Raw genomic sequence first — 18,434 nt, forward strand, 5'->3', positions numbered from 1 at the left:
ATATGTAGATGATACCATTCTGATAGCAGAAAAAAAAAGGAATTAAGACTTGATGAGAATGAAAGAGGAGAGTGCAAAAGCTGTCTTGAAGATTAACATAAAAAAATCACTAAGATCTTGGCAACTGGTCCCATCACTTTTTGATAAATTAGAGAAGAAATGGAAGCAATAACAGATTTTATATTCTTGGGCTCCAAGATCAATGCAGATGGTGATTGTAGCCATGAAATTAAAAGATGATTGCTCCTTGGGAGGAAGGCTATGGCAAATCTGGACAGCATACTAAAAAGCATGTATGAGTAGCCAAAAACAGGACTGATCAAATGATGAACCCTGGGACAAGTAGCTGTAGAATGTAAGTACTATAGGGGATTAAAGAGAAGGAATAAGAAGTCAATATAAGAACGCCATGCTACATTTATTTCTTCTGCTTCATTAGTTTTTTTTGTTAAAAGGAAAAAAAATTAATCAAAGACAAGTAAAAGTGTAAAGAAAAGACATTAACTATATGTTAACCTCTGACAAAACCTTATTAGGAATTTTCCCTAAAAATAAATGAATTGAACTCAAAATGTTCAACCTGGAGAAGAGAAGACCATAGAGAAACATTACTGCTGTTTTAAGGACTTAAAATAATTTGAATAGCTCCAGGGGAGAGAAAAGGAGAAAAAAAAGGGAGGCAGATCATTGTTAAATACATAGAAGATTTTTCTAACCATTATAGTTATCCAAAAATGGAATGAATTGCTTGAGGTAGCAAATTCCAGTTATTAAATGTTCAAGCAGAGGAAAGATGACTAACAATCAATAATACTACAGATGAGATTCATATATTGGAAAAAATGTTGGACTAGATGACCTCTATGGTACCTTAAAATGCTAAGATTTTGTTTTTATATTAATATAGAACTGTCTAAAATAGATATTTATAACTTAATTTATGTACCATTCCATAATAAAAGTTCTCACCTTTTTCATGAAACTTGCATCTTGCCTGGAAATTTTCTCTCTTTTTATCTTAAGGTCACCTACATCTGGTATGATTCTATGGAAACAAGAAATACATATTTTAATGAAACACTATGACATAATTATATCAAAATGTCACATATGAGAAAACAGCTGTGAAAATATGTCTGAACTATTTCAACATTCTTACATCAATTTCCATTTCAATTATGGCTGTGTTTAATAATAGTATTCTGTAGTCAATTTTCATGACAGGAATCACAAAAGTAACATTAACTTAATCATAAGACCATTATTGTTTTCAAAGTAAAACCAGACTTTGGTAAAAGCAAAAATTAGACTGTGATCATGTGTTTAAGCTAGTAGCTACTCAAAGACATTATTACTGAAACATGAAATGGTTCTGTCTCTCAGGCACACTACCATCTTAAAATGCATTAACAACTCGAGAGGCAGCCTGATGTAGTGAACAGAATGCAGGAGTGAAGAAGAGTCCAGGCTCAAATCTCAATTTTGACATGTACTAGCAGTGAGAGATGTCGTTTAACTTATCTGAATCTCAGCTTCTCTATCTATAAAATGGCAATAATATTGATAGTTACCTACACCAAAAGCTCTAATAATGTATGTAAAAGACCACTGACTAATTTAAAGCAATACAACTTTCAGTTATTATAATTAGTACAAAAACAATTCATTATATCTCAATTAAGGGAAAGACAGGTTATATTCTTTGAAATCTGAAGGGTGTATTAGAAGGGGATCTTGAACTGTTTTGTATCATAAAACCCTTCAGCAATCTGATAAAATCTACAGACTCCTTAGATTATTTTTACATACATATGAATAAAATACATGTAATTACAATGGAAACCAAAGATTAATGAAAATAAACATGTAATTGTTTTCCTAAGTTTATAGAACCTCTGAAATCTACCCAAAAGGACAGATTTTTGACTCCATCTAGACCCCTTTCCCCATAGATTCCAGGTTAAGAATCTGTAGTCTTAGAATAATCTCTCCCACCTAATTATTTAATTTAAAATAATCTTAAAAATTTTAATGTAGAAAATACATTAATTAAACAAATTTTAAAGTGAAATTACCTGATTCCTCGAAGTTTTGCCCGATTGTCATGTCGATCAATTAGGTTATGCAGTATTTCCAGGACCAGCTGTCTCAGTTCATAGTCTTCCATGAGAGATGGAGATAGTAAAGGATCAAGAAATGGGGCAGGTAGTGCAGTAACAATGGTCTTAGCTTTGTATCCAGATGTTACCTAAGAATAATATAAAAATATACCATGATTACAAAATCTTTTCTCTTTTCCAAAATCCTTTTTAAAGTTCCTAGTTGTTGTTTCAATAACCCATAAACAAACAGAACATCTTCTAAGGGAAACAGAAATAAAGACATAAAACTGGAATGTACCAAATAACAAAAGATGGTTACTAGAAACTTAAAAAGGACTTTACTATAATCAAAATAGTACTGCCACTCTTACAAAGTTTAACTATAATGAATATTAATTGGCAAAAAGTTAAGAGATGGAACTAAATGATAAGTCTAATAACTGCAAACTGAGTTATGTGCAACTCCTCTCACTTTTATATACCCTGAATGCAAAGGTTTTAAATATTAAAATTCTTAAAATGCAGTCAGTAAAATGGGTGTTTTATTAAGAGAAAAAGTGAATGACTATAAGAAGCAGTTCTTCATACTATAATGACATGGACCCAAAATACAAATTTAAATGGTCAATGAATGTTTCTTCTGGTTGCAAGATTATATAGAATAAATTTTAAACTTCATATACTTCTAACAATTCAGATAAACAGTACTGTGTTAAACATGGGAAAATATATAGACTAGGGATTGCTAATCCTTTTTTTTCTGGTACTGCCCTAAAAATGTATAAATAATGAATTCACTGTCAATGTAGTCTTATAATATGTCAACATCGACATTGTGCTAGCATTAGACTTTTTAACTTTCCAAGTAGAAAGGGAATTAGACACCTACTCAAAATATAGCGTATCATATTATTTATTAGTAATATGACTATTACATTAAAAATAAAAAGGGTCTCCTTTCTGACCGGACAGTTGATTTTTTTAATTCTTTGCCTGTATGCTCACTTTGGTGAATTTATTAAATAATTATTTAAAGACTTAAAAACTCAGTTTTAAATTTGTATTCACCAAAGTGAACATATGGACAATGAGGTGAGGAAATAGTATGACATAGCATATTAACTGAAACACCAGAACTCAAAAGCATATATGTTCAAGCTCCCTGACACTTACCATGAGACCATGGACAACACATTTCATTTCTCTTCATCTCAGACAACTCTCTAAGATTATAAACTATAGCCAGCTACAAACTGTATCAGCAGAGGTGAATACCACAGGTCCTTGATAAACTGGCCCCCCCAAAAAGTGTTAAAATTAAGAACACTGGAGATCTCATTTGATTAATTCCCTTTCAAAACAGGTACAGTTCTTATGCCTTATAATAGATTCACTCTTAATGGTCATAATGAATAATCAATACATTGGGATAAGAAGGCAGAAATCTTATGACTTTCCTCAACTTTACTCCTTGAAAGTTCTATCCATTCCCTAGCCACCCTGAAAGTCCTACTACCTCCTCCTCCCCAATGATTAAGGCAAAGTAGCTCCCTTTTAGGCAGCAGGATAAACAGAAGCCTTGATATCAAAGCTTCTCAAGCTTCCTCCACTTAAGGGTTCCATCTGTCCCAAAATTCCTTGGCCATTTTCTGGTAGCTTCTGGAAGGTCCTAGTATTAAGTAACAGCCTATACACGTGGTTAAAAGGGCAGAAAGACAGACAAAATAACCAACACATTTAAAGCAATAATATTAAGGATTTCTTTATTTCCAGAAGAAGAATTAAAATAACCCTGAATACCTGGGTGAAGAACAATAAATACATATTAAATTAAAAACACTTTCCTTTCTTTGCAAAATTTATTTACTAAATTTTTTTTTTATAACTGCAGCTCTTCATAACTGAGGGCCTTCTTTTTCAAGAATAGCAAATGACATGATTACCTACAATCTGTTCCTTGGTATCTCATTTTCTTAATCTGCTTTTAAATTATTTTCAGTGAATTTAAATTATATTCTAAATCTAATATATGCCAAAAAAATCTGACTAATAAATGAATCACCTGGGCTGGTAAACTACAAACATTACATTCACTTATGAATTTAACTTACGAATTTCAACTTGAAATATTGTTTTTTTTAAAAAAAGGAACTTTTTTTTTTGGAGGGGGGAAGGCAGGGCAACTGAGGCTAAGTGACTTGCCCAAGGTCACACAGCTAGTACATGTGTCAAGTGTCTGAGGTCACATTTGAACTCAGGTCCTCCTGACTCTGGGGCTGGTGCTCTACTCACTGTGCCACCTAGCTGCCCCAAAAAAGGAACCTGATTTAAATATAAGAAGGAAATTGTAATTCTGCATTTTAATAAACTCTGAGACAGGAACTCTAAGCTGCGATCCTGACTTTGCTACTAATGGCTAGATTAGGTCTTGGAGGCCATTTTTTCCTGATTCTTCACCAAAGGAGAATAAACAAAATGTCATCTTGGGCTAAGGTACCTAAACTTTTAAAATCTTTATTTCTTTATCTGCAAACTGAGAGACATGAGATAGATCTTTGATACTACTTTGAGTTCTAACATTCTATGATTCTATGTGGGAAACTACAAGACTTGTAAAGTTCAAATCTTTTCACTTAAATACCCTTTGACTATTCCCCTCCATTCCACTGCACATCTCAAATGACTTACCATAAGTAAAGATCTCAGCAACATAATCTGAATCCGTCTGGTTCCCAAATCCCTAAAATTTAAAATTCCCAGGTATTAAATTTAGTATTACAGATTTTCATTACTTATTATTAATCACATTACTAATGCTTTGACTTGAAATATCTCTTTAAAAAAAAGGCATTTGTATTTGCTTCTTTAGATCAAATACAATGGAAAGTCTGCTGGTTCTGAAGTTAGAGGATAGAGGCTCAACACATGGCTCCTTCTACTTACTGCCATTGTGACTTCAGGCAAGAAACTCTCTAAGGTCTCATTTAACTCAGCAGTAAATTGAAAGTGTTGCTCTAGATAATTTTTTTGATGTCCCTTCCAGTTCTAAATATACAATCCAATAATCAAATGATCCTAAAATGCCCACAATGTCCATAAAAACATAATATGAACTACTTGCACATATTCGTACTATAGTAGCATATGTATTCACGTACAGAGAAAAGCTTGACTCAAGACTTAAAAAGAAATAAAGTTTTTGCTTTAAAAAAAAATCATTCAAATTCAAAACCCAAAGTCAGCTAAGAAAGAAAAGATTAAACTGCAACTCATTAGATAACAGTTAATAAATCAGCTTAACTTTTTTCTCCCTTCACTGTTTCAAAACCTTCAAATAATAGGTTTAAACTGTTTAAATTTTATGAGTTAGGGTTTTTCTAAACCCTAAAACTAGATTTCACTTCACTTGGACAAATTCTAGCTAGAGATCTGAAAATGGGGCAAGCCTATTTGCAAAATAGGGAATTTCCCCATGACTCTCATTCTATGTATTGTAAAGTTTAAGAAACTGAGGCATATCAGCACCCAAGTCTCTGTTGTAGACGATGTGAAGAAAAGAGCATAAGACAACCAAAAACACCTGGAACCTGCAGCTATGCTGTACTGACCCCTAAAGAAACCCACAGACCCACAGAAACCTAGAGGACTAGAACTGAATGGGATCAAGGAAACTCTCTGGATCAGACCACAGCATGAAGATCAGCCTGACTTGTCCCAAAACACTATTCTACATGCTGTATTTGTACCATTCGCACTAGCACAGTTAATCCTGATGTAGCCCACTGGCCAGCCTTTATCAAGACCAGGAATAACTTAAATCACTAACACTGAAAGCCTATAATCCTTCCAGAAGTGAACAGAGCCTAGCTCAAAACAAAATCATAATACAAAATGTATGGATGGAAAAATGATTAATATAAAGAGAACAATGATGATAAAAAATAATTATGTAGCCAGTATGCTCAAGACACAAACCTGGAAGAAGAGAATTATTCCACATCTACAAGGAAAGTTTGTTATGTGTGTGCACAAACATGTAGCTATGTGGTGCAGTGAATAGGACACTGGACATGGTGGGGTCGAGGCGGGGGGGGCGGTCATCAGGAAGATCTGAGTTCAAATCCTGTCTCATATATTTACTAGCTAGGGCACTGCTAAGTCATTTAACTTTTGTCAGCCTCAATTTCCTCATCTGTAAAATAACAGCACCTACTTCCCAGAGAATTATATCTAAATATACATGTAGATATACAGATACAGACAAATATCTATATATTTACATACTAGCGAAGTGATCTTAGGTAAGTAAGCCATAGAAGAGTCACTGACCTGCATTAGCACAGGGAGATTCCTCAACACTAGGTCAATGAAATAAAAAACAGACCAAAAATAACTAGTTGATTGTTGAGTTCTCGTTCTAGGTGTACATATAACTAAGCAACTAAACTGGTGAGCATAATATAGAAGTTGATGTGTATTTTTAACTAGAAATTTGCTTTCTTTCTTTTCTTATTATTAGTTTTACTTAACAGTTTTACTTCGTTACAAGAGCTCTCTTATGAATCAAGAGTAATCTGTCAATGTTTATACTGTAAAAACAAAATGTATCAACAACACTGAAAATGTAAAAATGAAAAGAAAAAATTGACAAACTGATGAAAAATCAAAACTAATTTTAAAATAATACAAATTTTTCAAAATTAGTGTAGTGAGTTACACAAATATAAAGATTACTTTTCTTTCTACTTCTACCTCAGAAGCACATCAATTGAAAATTAAGTTCAAAATATTGATCTGAGAAAACAGAAAAATAACAAACCCTAGCTGACTGGTATCCAAAGTATGTGTGGTAGTTCCAAAAACAGGTACTTTTCCCATAATGAACATCATGATCTCTGATCTCTGATAATCTGGTAAATTACTCCCAAAAAAACCTGTAAAATATTAAAAAAAAATTAGTAGGAGAGAACTGTCATTTCCAACAGTGTATAAAATTGGACTTAAATTACCAAAATTTACAATATCCCAAAATGTGTTTCTGTTTTGTAGTACAATTTAAAAGATACCTAAAATCAAATGCTTACTTAACTTCATTCACTACTAAATAATACATTCACTATGATTATACCTGCTCTCTTCAAAATTACATTTAGAGTTACTCAACTGAATTGAATTCAACATTAAAGTACCTACTATATAAAAAGGTATTTTCCTAGAAAATAAAGGTATTTAAAAAAAAGAGAGACCCTGCTTTAATAAGAAATTAAAAGGGAGCAGCTAGGTGGCACAGTGGAGAGAGAACCAGCCCTGGAGTCAGGAGGACCTGAGTTCAAATACATCCTTAAGCACTTGCCACTTATTGCCTTAAAAAAAATAAAGAAAAAGAAATTAGAAGCTATACTTCATAGACTTTGCATATAGACTATGTGCATGCTACAGCCCCTCTTTAGACCAAAACTTCTTAAACTTTCTGCACTCATGACTCCTTCAGTGCTTCTTAAACTGAGGATTACAACCCCATATGGGGTTGCAATTCAGTTTAAGAATATTTTGTCTCTTTCTCTGAACTCAGTTGTTGGTGACCTCATCTGCTTCCATGTTTTAAATGTTATTTCTGTGAAGATAATTACAGAGTTAACAAGCATTTGTTAAGTACTTAGTACGTACTAGGCATCACATTAAGTGCTGAAGCTACGATGAAAGGCAAAAAGAGCCCTTGCCCTTAGAGATCTCACTTTCCAATGGGGAAAACAATTTGCAAATATTTTTGTACACAGATGACATATACAGAATAAACTGGAGAGAATCTCACCAATATGACAATAATATTAAAGGGGACGAAGAAAGGCTTCTTGCAAGAGATAAGATATTAGCTGAGACTGGCATATCCAGTCCTAGTTTCTCTCCTGATTTCTATTCCTCCACATCACCAACTGCCTAGGAAATATTTTAAATCCTTGAGATATTTCAAATTCAATAAGTCCAAAATAGAGCTCATGACCCTTCTCAACCCCATTTGTCTACCATCAAATTTTCTTTTCTCTTTTGAGGGAATCAGCATTCTTTCAATCCAAGACTTAGGAGCTGTTACACGCAACTCCTTATCTCTCAACCTGACATAGTCAACTGACGCATCTTGCTATTTTTACCTATACCACATCTCTTGTTCATCCCCTTCCTCCCTATTTACACAACTACCACCTTAGTTCAGATATTCATGACCTCTCACATGGACTAATGTAATGGCCCCCAAACTGGTGTCCCTGCCTCAAGTGTTTCCTCACTCCAATCTAACCTCTATACAGCTGCCAAAGTGATTTTACCTTAAAATACAAATCTGATTTTGTCACTTCCCACTTACTCAATAAACTCATAGGGCTCCCTATTGATCATAAAAAAATAAAGAAAACTTTTGTTTGGCTTATAAAGCCCTTCACTTATTGGCCCAACCTATCTTTCAATTACCTTTATATCTTAGGGTTAAGTCAAACAAGCCTTCTCTCTGATACTGGTAGATGTGCCTCTCTACACCAGCTAGCTATTATTGCCAAAATGCATACTTTCCTAACCAATGCTTCACACGATGTTTCACACCTCAAACAACACAGTCTACACAATGCTTAAACTGATTCCCATTCTTGACTTCAACTCCTAGTGTCCACCCTTTCTTTATATTTATTTTGCATATACATAAATACATATAAGTTATTTCTTCACAAACAATGCAAGTTCCTTAAGGGTACAGAATGTTTTCCTATTGTGTTTACTTCCAATACCTAGAAGAAGAACTAGCATATAATGAACAAGCATTAAATATTTATTGATTTATCTATAACACAGCCAACATCATCCATTGTGCATTTGCTGAAATGAAGCAATCCCTTTATATGTTACTGATCTTTTCACCACAATATCTCTCTCAAACTTTTTCATCCCTCCTCAAACTTCTCACCTCCCCCTTCCCTTTGGGCTAAAAAGTTAGCTAATACATGTATGTGTATATACACAGATAATGCATATGTATACATATGCATACATACATTCATATATGTGTGTGTGTGTGTGTATATGTAGAGAGAGAGAGACAGACAGACAGACAGACAGACAGACACACACACACACACACACAACTGCATGGCTGAGAATTGCTAAGTCACTCACAATTGGTCAACGTAAAATATTACTGTTACTGTGTACAATGATCTCCTAGTTCTGCTCACTTCACTCTGCATCAGTTCATGTAAATCTTTCCAGGTTTTTCTAAAATCATTCTGCTCATCAGTTCTTACAGAAAAATAATATTGCATTACAATCATATAACACAACTTGTTCAGCCTTTCTTCAATTGATGGACATCCCCTCCATTTCCAATTCTTTGCCAACACAAAAAGAGGTACCATAAATATTTTTGTACAAATAGGTCCTTTTCTCTTTTTTAAAATTTTTATAACTCCTTGGGATACAGACAGAGTACTGGTATTGCTAGCTCAAAGGGAATGTACAATTTTTTTGTGTATGTAATTATTTTTAGTTTTCAACATTGATTTCCACAAGATTTTGAGTTACAAATTTTCTCCCCATTTCTACCCTCCCCCCCCACTCCAAGATGGCATATATTCTGTCTGATTGCTCCCCCCCATCCCCTTTCCCCTTACTTTCTTGTAGGGCAAGATAGATTTCCATACCCTATTGCCTATATATCTTATTTCCCAGTTGCATGTAAAAACAATTTTTTAAACATTGTTTTAAGAACTTTGAGTTCCAAATTCTCTCCCTCCCTCCCTCCCCACCCACCCTCTTTAAGAAGGCAAGCAATTCAATATAGGTTATACATGTATCGTTATGCAAAACACTTCCATAATAGTCATGTTGTAAAAGACTAACTATATTTCCCTCCATCCTATCCTGTCCCCCTTTATTCAATTTTCTCCCTAGATCCTGTCCCTTTTCAAAAGTGTTTGCTTTTGACTACCTCCTCCCTCAATCTGTCCTCCTTTCTATCAACCCCACCCACCCCAGCCCCGCTCATCCCCTTTCCCCTACTTTCTTGTAGCATAAGATACCCAATTGACTGTGTATGTTATTCCCTCCTTAAGTCAAATTCAATGAGGGTAAGATGCGCTCATTCCCTTTCACATACCCCCTCTTCCATTGCATTATAACAGCTTTTTCTTGCCACTTTTATGTGAGATAATTTACCCCATTCTATCTCGCCCTTTCTCCTCCCAATATATTACTCTTTCACCCCTTAATTTTATTTTTTAGGTATCGTCCCTTCATATTCAACTCACCCTGTGCCCTCTGTCTATATATGTGTTTTTGTGTGTGTGTGTGTGTGTGTGTGTGTGTGTATTCCCTTCAACCACCCTAATACTGAGAAAGGTCTCAGAAGTTATGAATATCATCTTTCCATGTAGGAATGTAAACAAAACAGTTCACTTTTAGTAAGCCCCTTTCTCTTTGCTGTTTAATTTTTCATGCCTCTCTTCATTCTTGTGAAAGTAAAATTTTCTATTCGGCTCTGGTCTTTTCATCAAGAAAGCTTGAAAGTCATCTATTTTATTGAAAATTCATATTTTGCCCTGGAGTATTATACTCAGTTTTGCTGGGTAGGTTATTCTTGATTTTAATCCTAGCTCCTTTGACCTCTGGAATATCATATTCCAAGCCCTTTGATCCGTTAATGTAGAAGCTGCTAGATCTTGTGTTATCCTGACTGTGATTCCACAATACTTGAACTATTTCTTTCTGGCTGCTTGCAACATTTTCTCCTTAACCTAGGAACTCTGGACTTTGGCTACAATATTCCTAGGAGTTTTCTTTTTGGAATCTTTCTCAAGAGATGATTGGTGGATTCTTTCAATTTCTACTTTACTCTCTGGTTCTAGAAAATTAGGGCAGTTTTTCTTGATAATTTCTTGAAAGATGATGGCTAGGCTCTTTTTTTGATCATGGCTTTCAGGTACTCCAATAATTTTTAAATTATCTCTCCTGGATCTATTCTCCATGTCAGTGGTTTTTCCAATGAGATATTTCACATTATCTTCCATTTTTTCATTCTTTTGGTTCTGTTTTGTAATTTCTTGATTTCTCATAAAGTCACTAGCTTCCACTTGCTCTAATCTAATTTTTAAGGTGGTATTTTCTTCAGTGGTCTTTTGGACCTCCTTTTCCATTTGGCTAATTCTGCCTTTCAAGGCATTCTTCTCTTCATTGGTTTTTTGGACCTTTTTTGACATTTGGGTTAGTCTATTTTTTAAGGTGTTATTTTCTTCAGTATTTTGGGGGGTCTCCTTTAGCAAGTCATTGACTTGTTTTTCATGATTTTCTTGCATCACTCTCATTTATCTTCCCAATTTTTCCTCTACTTGTCTTACCTGATTTTCCAAATCCTTTTCTTGGATGCTTTTGATGTAGGATCTTTGACTCTGTTGACGTCTTCTGGCTGTACGATTTGATCTTCTTTGTCACCACAGAAAGAGTCTATAGTCTGAGCCCTCTTACGCTGCTTGCTCATTTTCCCAGCCAATTACTTCACTTTTGAGCTTTTTGTCAGGGTATGACTCCTTTCAGAGTGGAGAGCTTGTCCCAAGCTTCAGGAGTTTTGAGCTGCTGTTTTCAGAGCTACTTCTATTCTAAGGTGGTATGATACTCCTCTCCTGGCCTGTGCTCTAGTCTGTGAGTGCAAGCACTCTTTTCTGCCATGTAACTACGAGGAAGACTCCCTCTCCACAGTCACCACAAGCTTGGCCATGCCAATGCTCCTCCTCACCCAAGTACTGAAAACCAGGACCACAACCCAGATCCAAGTAGGGCAAAGCAAGAGAACCTTGCCTCAGCATCAACAAAGCAATCCCTGCATTCCCACTCTGATCAGCTGCTTGATTCCCCCCACCATATGGGCCTGGGGCTCCAGAAGCAGCTGTGGCTGCTGCCGCTGCTGCCACCACCACCACTGCAGCCACCTCTGCCACCCCAGGGCTGCAGCTGGACCATGCACTTCTCTCATCCAGATCCAACAGTTTTCCCACCGACCTCCCCCGTTGTCTTTGGCATTTGTGGGCTGAGAAGTCTGGAAACTGCCACAGCTCAGTGATTCAGGGCCCTGAGGCCTCCTTCACCCCATCTACTCTAGCCTGGTCTGTCCTGGCATGGCCCATGCTGGGCTGCGCTCCACTCCCAGGCCATCTTGGGCTGGAGACTTGTTTTACTCTGTTATTTTGTGGGCTCTATAGCTCTAGAATTTGTTTAGAGTCATTTTTTATGGGTGTTTGGAGGGATCTGGGGGAGAGCTCACAGAAGTCCCTGTTTTCACATAGCCATCCTGGCTCCGCTCCCAGGAATGCAAAATTTAATAGTGCTTTGGCATAGTTCCAAATAGCTCTCCAAAATGCTTAGATCAGTTCACAACTCCAACAAGGGTGAATTAGTGTACCTATTTTTCCATATCCCCTCCAACATTTGTCATTTTCATTTTCCATCATGTTAGCCAATGTGGTAAGCATGAGGTGGTACTGCAGAGTTGTTTTAATTTGTTTTCCTCTAATCAACAGTAATTCAGGGCATTTTTTTTTTCACATGACTATAGATAACTTTGATTCTTTTGTCTGAAAACTACCTGTTCATATTCTTTGACTATCTATCAGTTGGGGAATGACTTGTAGTCTCATAAATTTGATTCAGGGAGGCAGAGATAAGATGGCAGAGAAAAGGCAGCAACTCACCTGAGCTCTCCCCAAACCCCCTTCAAAAATCTTTAAATAGTGCCATAAAATAATTCCTGAAGTGGCAGAACCCACAAAAAAAGATGGGGTAAAATGATTTTTCAGCCAAAGACAACTTAGGAGGTCCGCAGAAACAGTCTGTTACACCTGGGTGAAAGTAGAGCACAGGCTGTGCCCTAGCAAAGCCTTGGGAGTCACTGAATCAGCAGCAGTAACAGCTGCTTCCAGAGCTCTCAGCCCACAGATGGTAAAAGGGTTGAACAACTGATCAGAAAGACACTACAGGGATCTCTTTGCCGCCACTGGGAGCAGAACTCTGTTGCTTTGCCTGTACTCAGATCTGGGTTGCACACCTGGGTGACAGTCCTAGGGTGAGTAGCAACACAAGAATACCACAGTTTGCAGCCACAGTGGAACAGGGACCCTTCTCAAAATTCCGGGGAAGAAAAGAGTGCTTGTGGTCACTCACAGACTAGAGCACAGGCCAGAAGAGACACAAACGCACTTCTCCTTAGATCTTGCTTAAGTATGAGGAAGACAGAGTTGGTGATAAGGTCATGAGATGCACAAGTCTTCAGTAGTGACTGCTGCTGTTTCCAACTCCATTCCTCCCAAAGATGTCCTGCCATGTCTGGTAGTCTAAGGCTAGCTTTAAAGTCACCCAGAATTATAAGCTTGTCCTCTTTTGGCACATTGAAGATGAGGGTCTTCATAAAATTTTTCTTTGACTTCATCAGGGTTTATCATGGTGGGAGAACAGGCACTAATGATGGCGGCATGGCATTTTCCTGCAAGTGGCAATCCCCTTGTCATGAGCCTGTCATTCACTCCTTTTGGTCAACTTACAAGCTTGTTGACTAGATTAGTTTTGATTGCGAAACCTGTATCAGCTTCATGGCGTTCCCCTTCACTACGGTAACTCCAGAAAAACACGTATCCAGTTCCACCTTAAGTAAGCCGGCCTTCATTTGCCAGTCTTGTTTTACTCAGGGCTGCTATTCAGATATAATACCTGTTGAGTTCTCTTGCAACAAGAGCTATTCTTCTTTCAGGTCTACTTGACTTTATCTTGTCTATAAGTGTGTGCATGTTCCATGTACCAATGGTGAGTGGAATCATCTCTGTGTAAGTTTTTGCACACTTTTTTGTGTTTCAACCACAGGATGGGATCCCTGCCTGCTGTGGTAATCAGGCCAGGGCTGGGTAAGCAGATAATTTTTATGGCGCCTTTTCTAGCCTCTCCTCACACCAGGAGGTGAGCAGCAATCCTTAAAAAGCTGCTCTGACACCCAGGGGCTGATGAATCCCACTGCTGCTTCCAGTGAGAAGACAATCCTATGGCCTAGGCCGCCTGTGTGCAGGGTTGTGACTATAGCTCCCAATGGATATGCATCTGTTGCATCATCACTTGCCTGTCACCACAGGACTTTAAGATAGGTAAAAATGGCAAAATGGTATGGGTGATGTCTTATGATTCATGCATAAGTTGGATTTGAGTGAAGCAGAGTTACATGAAGTTGTTGGCCTCACTGTCTCTCCAGAGTCATCAAAGTCCAGTGGCAGGACAGAGTCAAGAAGACTGGTGATGGCTCAAGATGCAGTGGATGACCTTGGCATCTTCGATGTCTAACCAAGCTCTAAGCACTCCACAGCGCCTGCTTCAGGTGCCTTTGGAACAAATTGTTCTCATCCACCCATTCCACCAGGAGAAGTCTTCACATGCTTGGGGTAGACACCCCCCAACTCACCAATGGGTTTGAAAACTCTCAGTTACCCTCAACCTGGTTTAGCCCATCTGCTGATATGTTTTACCAAGATATGGCCACTGTGCACGCTACAGCTTTTTGGAGCCACAGCTGAGAGTTAAGTGGATCAGGTGGACCCCAAAAGTGGAAAGCAGCCCTTACACTAGAGGTACTAGTCTTCCCTGAACACACCCTTCTAACCTCTGGTTCTAGGATATCAGGGCAGTGTGTTATCAATAATTTCTTGAAATAAGATGTCCAGGCTCTTTTTTTGATCATGGCTTTCAGGTAGTCTAATAATTCCACAAATTGTCTTTCCTGAATCTATTTTCCAAGTCAGCTGTTTTTCTGATGACAGATTTCACATTTTTTTTCTATTCTTTCATTCTATTGACTTTGTTTTATCAATTCCTGATGTCCCACTGAGTCACTAGCTTCCACTTGTCCAATTCTAATTTTTGAGGAATTATTTTCTTCAGTGAGCTTTTTATTCCTTCTTTTCCATTTGGCTAGTTCTGCTTTTTAAGGAGTTGACTTCTTCAGTGAATTTTTGTTCCTCCATTTCTATTTTGCCAAGTCTATTTATAAGGAGTTGTTTGGTGAATTTTTGTTATCTTTTTCCTTTTTTTGTTTGCCTCATATTTCAATGGAAAAACAATGATTTGCTGAGATCTCCCTCTCATCCTGTCCTCCTCATCTCATATCACTCAGTGCCTTCTGCTACTATCTACTCCTTCACCACTGTCTCACAAAATGAGGTGGTGTTTCTTCTTGCAAAGACAAACTCCTCTACATGTACAAGTAATCCTTGTATATTCCATATCAATTTTCCCAGCAGATTTGTCTTCTACCATGTCCACTCTCTCACTTATCTTCAATCTCTCCCTATCTACTGGCTGCTTTCCTACTGCCTAACAACATGCCACATTTCCATCTTCTTCATAACACCCTTACTTGATCCATACATGTCTGACAGCTATTATGCCACATCTCTCTTCACTTCTTTGGCTAAACTCCTTAAGAAAGTCATCTATAACAAATGCCTCCTCTTTTTTCTCACTTTTTAAAAATCTCAATAGTCTAGCTTTAGATATCATCATTCAATAGATACTGTTCTCTTTAAGACACTAAAGAACTCTTAACTGACAAATCTAATAGCCTTTTTTCATCCTTGACCTCCCTGTGGCTTTTGATAATGTTGATTAACCTCTTTTCCTTCGTACTTTCTTCTCTCTATGTTTTCATGACAATGCTCTCTCCTGGTTATCTTCCTTTCTCAGTCTCTTTCGATAGATCTTTGTGCAGGTCACGCTTGCTAGCCATCAGTATTCCAAAAGGCTCTGTCCTGGGTTCTCTTCTTTCCTGCCTCTATACTATTTCATTTGGTGATCTCATTAGCTCCCATGGATTTAGTTACCACATCCATGCTAATAATTATTCTCAAATTCACTTATCCAGTTCTAACCTCTCTACAAGCATCTAGTCTTGCAACTCCAACTGCTTATTACACATCTCAAACTAGATATCCCACAGATATCTTAAAAGCATAACCAAAACAGAACTCATTATACCCTCCATGCCCCTTTTTTTCCAATATTCCTATTACTGTTCAAAGTACCACCTCCCAGTTACTCCAGCTTAAAACCTGTCTTCCTTGACTTCATTCTCTCTTACCTCTATCACCTAAATCCAGTATGTTGCTAAGATTTGTCATTTCTACTTATGAACACTGTAAACATCACATTTTCTACTCTAACAATGACAACACTTGGGTGTAGGCCCTTATCATCTCTTGCCTAGACTACTGCAAATAAATAGCCTACTGGTTGCTCTCCCTCTCCCTGCCCAAGGATTTCAACATTCTGATTTGTCCTCCATCCCTACAAGTATAGGTCTTACCATGTCACATATTCTTCCCCTTTCTCAATAAACTCCAGTGACTCCCTATCATCTCCAGGATCAAATAAAAAATTCCATGGCATGCAAAAACCTTAATATCCTACTTTCCCACCACCTTTCTTATCTTCACTTTACTCACCCCAACATTCTCTGCAATCCAATGACACTGGTCATCTGGCTGTATCTTATACAAGATACTCTATATCCTGACTGAAGGCATTTTTTGCTAGAATTATCTCCCATCATCTCTTTCTAACTTCCTTCAATCCCAAGATAAAATCCCACCTTTTACAGTAAGCTCTTCCTAATCCCCCTTAATGCCAGTGCCTCTTGCCTATTAATTATCTCCAGTTTATCCTCTATGTATCTTGTTAGCATATAGTTGCTTGCATGTTGTTTTCCACTTTAGACTTTGAACATGGCAGACACTTAATAAATGTTTATTGACTGCTTTTTAAGACCTCCAATGAAGAGGAACCCATTACTTCCTGACACAGCTCATTTTATTTTTGAGTAATTCTGTTAAAATGTTTTTCCTTATGTCAAGCCTACTTTTTTTTCCTTGAAATTTTTACCTAGTTTCTCCAATATGAAGAATTAGGAACAAATTTAATCCCATTACAGGTAAGGGCTCTGAAAATATTTGAAGACAGATGTCATAGTATCTCTGACTCTTCTTCAGGCTAAATAACCCCAATTTTGATCATATGAACTTGAGGCATCATCCTGACCCTCCTCCACATGCCTTCCAACATATAAATGTATATCCTAAAACAGCACGCCAAGGTCTGAACACAACACTTAAAAATGATCAAGCAACGTCAGAGCAGAGCAGGGCTATCACATCCTTATTTTTTCAGAAGCTTATTTCTCTCTTAATGCAGTCAAAGATCTTACTATTTTTATTTTTTTGCTTTTGACATTGCACTTTATTTAAAGCAAACTAAATATACTAAGTAAAGCAGATTATAAAATCATCAAAAAAAGCACTAATCAACTACTTTCTTAAAGTAACTGTATGACCATGTGAAACCTCCCTCCTTCCCACCCTCTCTCACAATTACCTCTGGGATAAAACATAATGTATTTGTTTGGCTTTTAAGGTGCTTCGCAACCTGTCCTCTTCTTATTTTTCCAGTTTTACTTTACTTTCTTTCCCTCTATGTACTCTGTAATCCAGCTACACTGGCACATTTAGTGTTTCTCCAACTTAATATACGTTATCCTGATTCTGCCTTTTCATTTACTGCCCACAATGCTGGGGCAGCTCTCCCTCCTCGGCTCTGCCTTCAGGTTTCCTTGGCCTATTTTAAGACAATTCAAATCCTACCTTCTACAAGAGGTTTTTTCCTGGTCTTCAATTACTAAAGCTTTCCCATTAAAATTACCTTCCATAGTTGTTTTATCCGTTGTTTCTCTCATTAAAATGTGAGTTTCTTAAGGAACTGGATCAGATTTTAGTCTTTTGTATCCAGTGCTTAGCACAGTGTTGCATATAGTAAACACTTAATAATGCTTGTTGACTCACTGATTCCATATAACCAAGAAAGAATATCCCCCAAAGCCCCATGAATTAGGCAGGTCTAAAGACTTTTATTCTTTTAGACCTTTCATTTTCCTTTAAACATCTTTCTTTAAAGGAAACTTAAGAGAATCCAAACAAGCCTTGTAATTTTTAATTATCATGTGAATAACTTCTCCTTTCACTCACACTATCTGTCTCTATGAGAAACCAGTACACAGGCAAAGACCAGGGATTAAAATATTTATTGACTGACATGAAGTGTGGCAGGTGGGGTATCATGGGCCATAACTTTAAGATAGATGTTACACTAAATGATCACATAGGTCCCTTCCCACTCTGTGATTTTATATTTGTAGCAAACAACCAGAATTTATTGATTTACTGCCATTTCATGGAACCACTAATTTTTAATTCATATCATTAACTGTTCATGAGTCAA

The 18,434-nt window shown here is 36.9% G+C and overlaps 1 protein-coding gene across 4 annotated transcripts in view; it reads right to left on the bottom strand.

Moving 5' to 3' along the window:
- EFR3A (EFR3 homolog A) overlaps positions 1-18,434 on the bottom strand; it is a 154,125-nt gene that overhangs the window by 48,780 nt on the left and 86,911 nt on the right. For all 4 annotated transcript variants that reach the window (XM_036755090.1, XM_036755071.1, XM_036755080.1 and 1 more), the window contains 4 exons: positions 6,922-7,036; positions 4,791-4,842; positions 2,076-2,248; positions 970-1,045 (listed from right to left, as the gene is read on the bottom strand). In XM_036755090.1, the coding sequence (XP_036610985.1) occupies positions 970-1,045; positions 2,076-2,248; positions 4,791-4,842; positions 6,922-7,036 (416 nt within the window). The remainder of the gene's footprint in view (positions 1-969; positions 1,046-2,075; positions 2,249-4,790; positions 4,843-6,921; positions 7,037-18,434) is intronic.

The sequence above is a fragment of the Trichosurus vulpecula genome, chromosome 1 (genome assembly GCF_011100635.1).
Source record: "Trichosurus vulpecula isolate mTriVul1 chromosome 1, mTriVul1.pri, whole genome shotgun sequence".
Taxonomy (NCBI): domain Eukaryota; kingdom Metazoa; phylum Chordata; class Mammalia; order Diprotodontia; family Phalangeridae; genus Trichosurus; species Trichosurus vulpecula.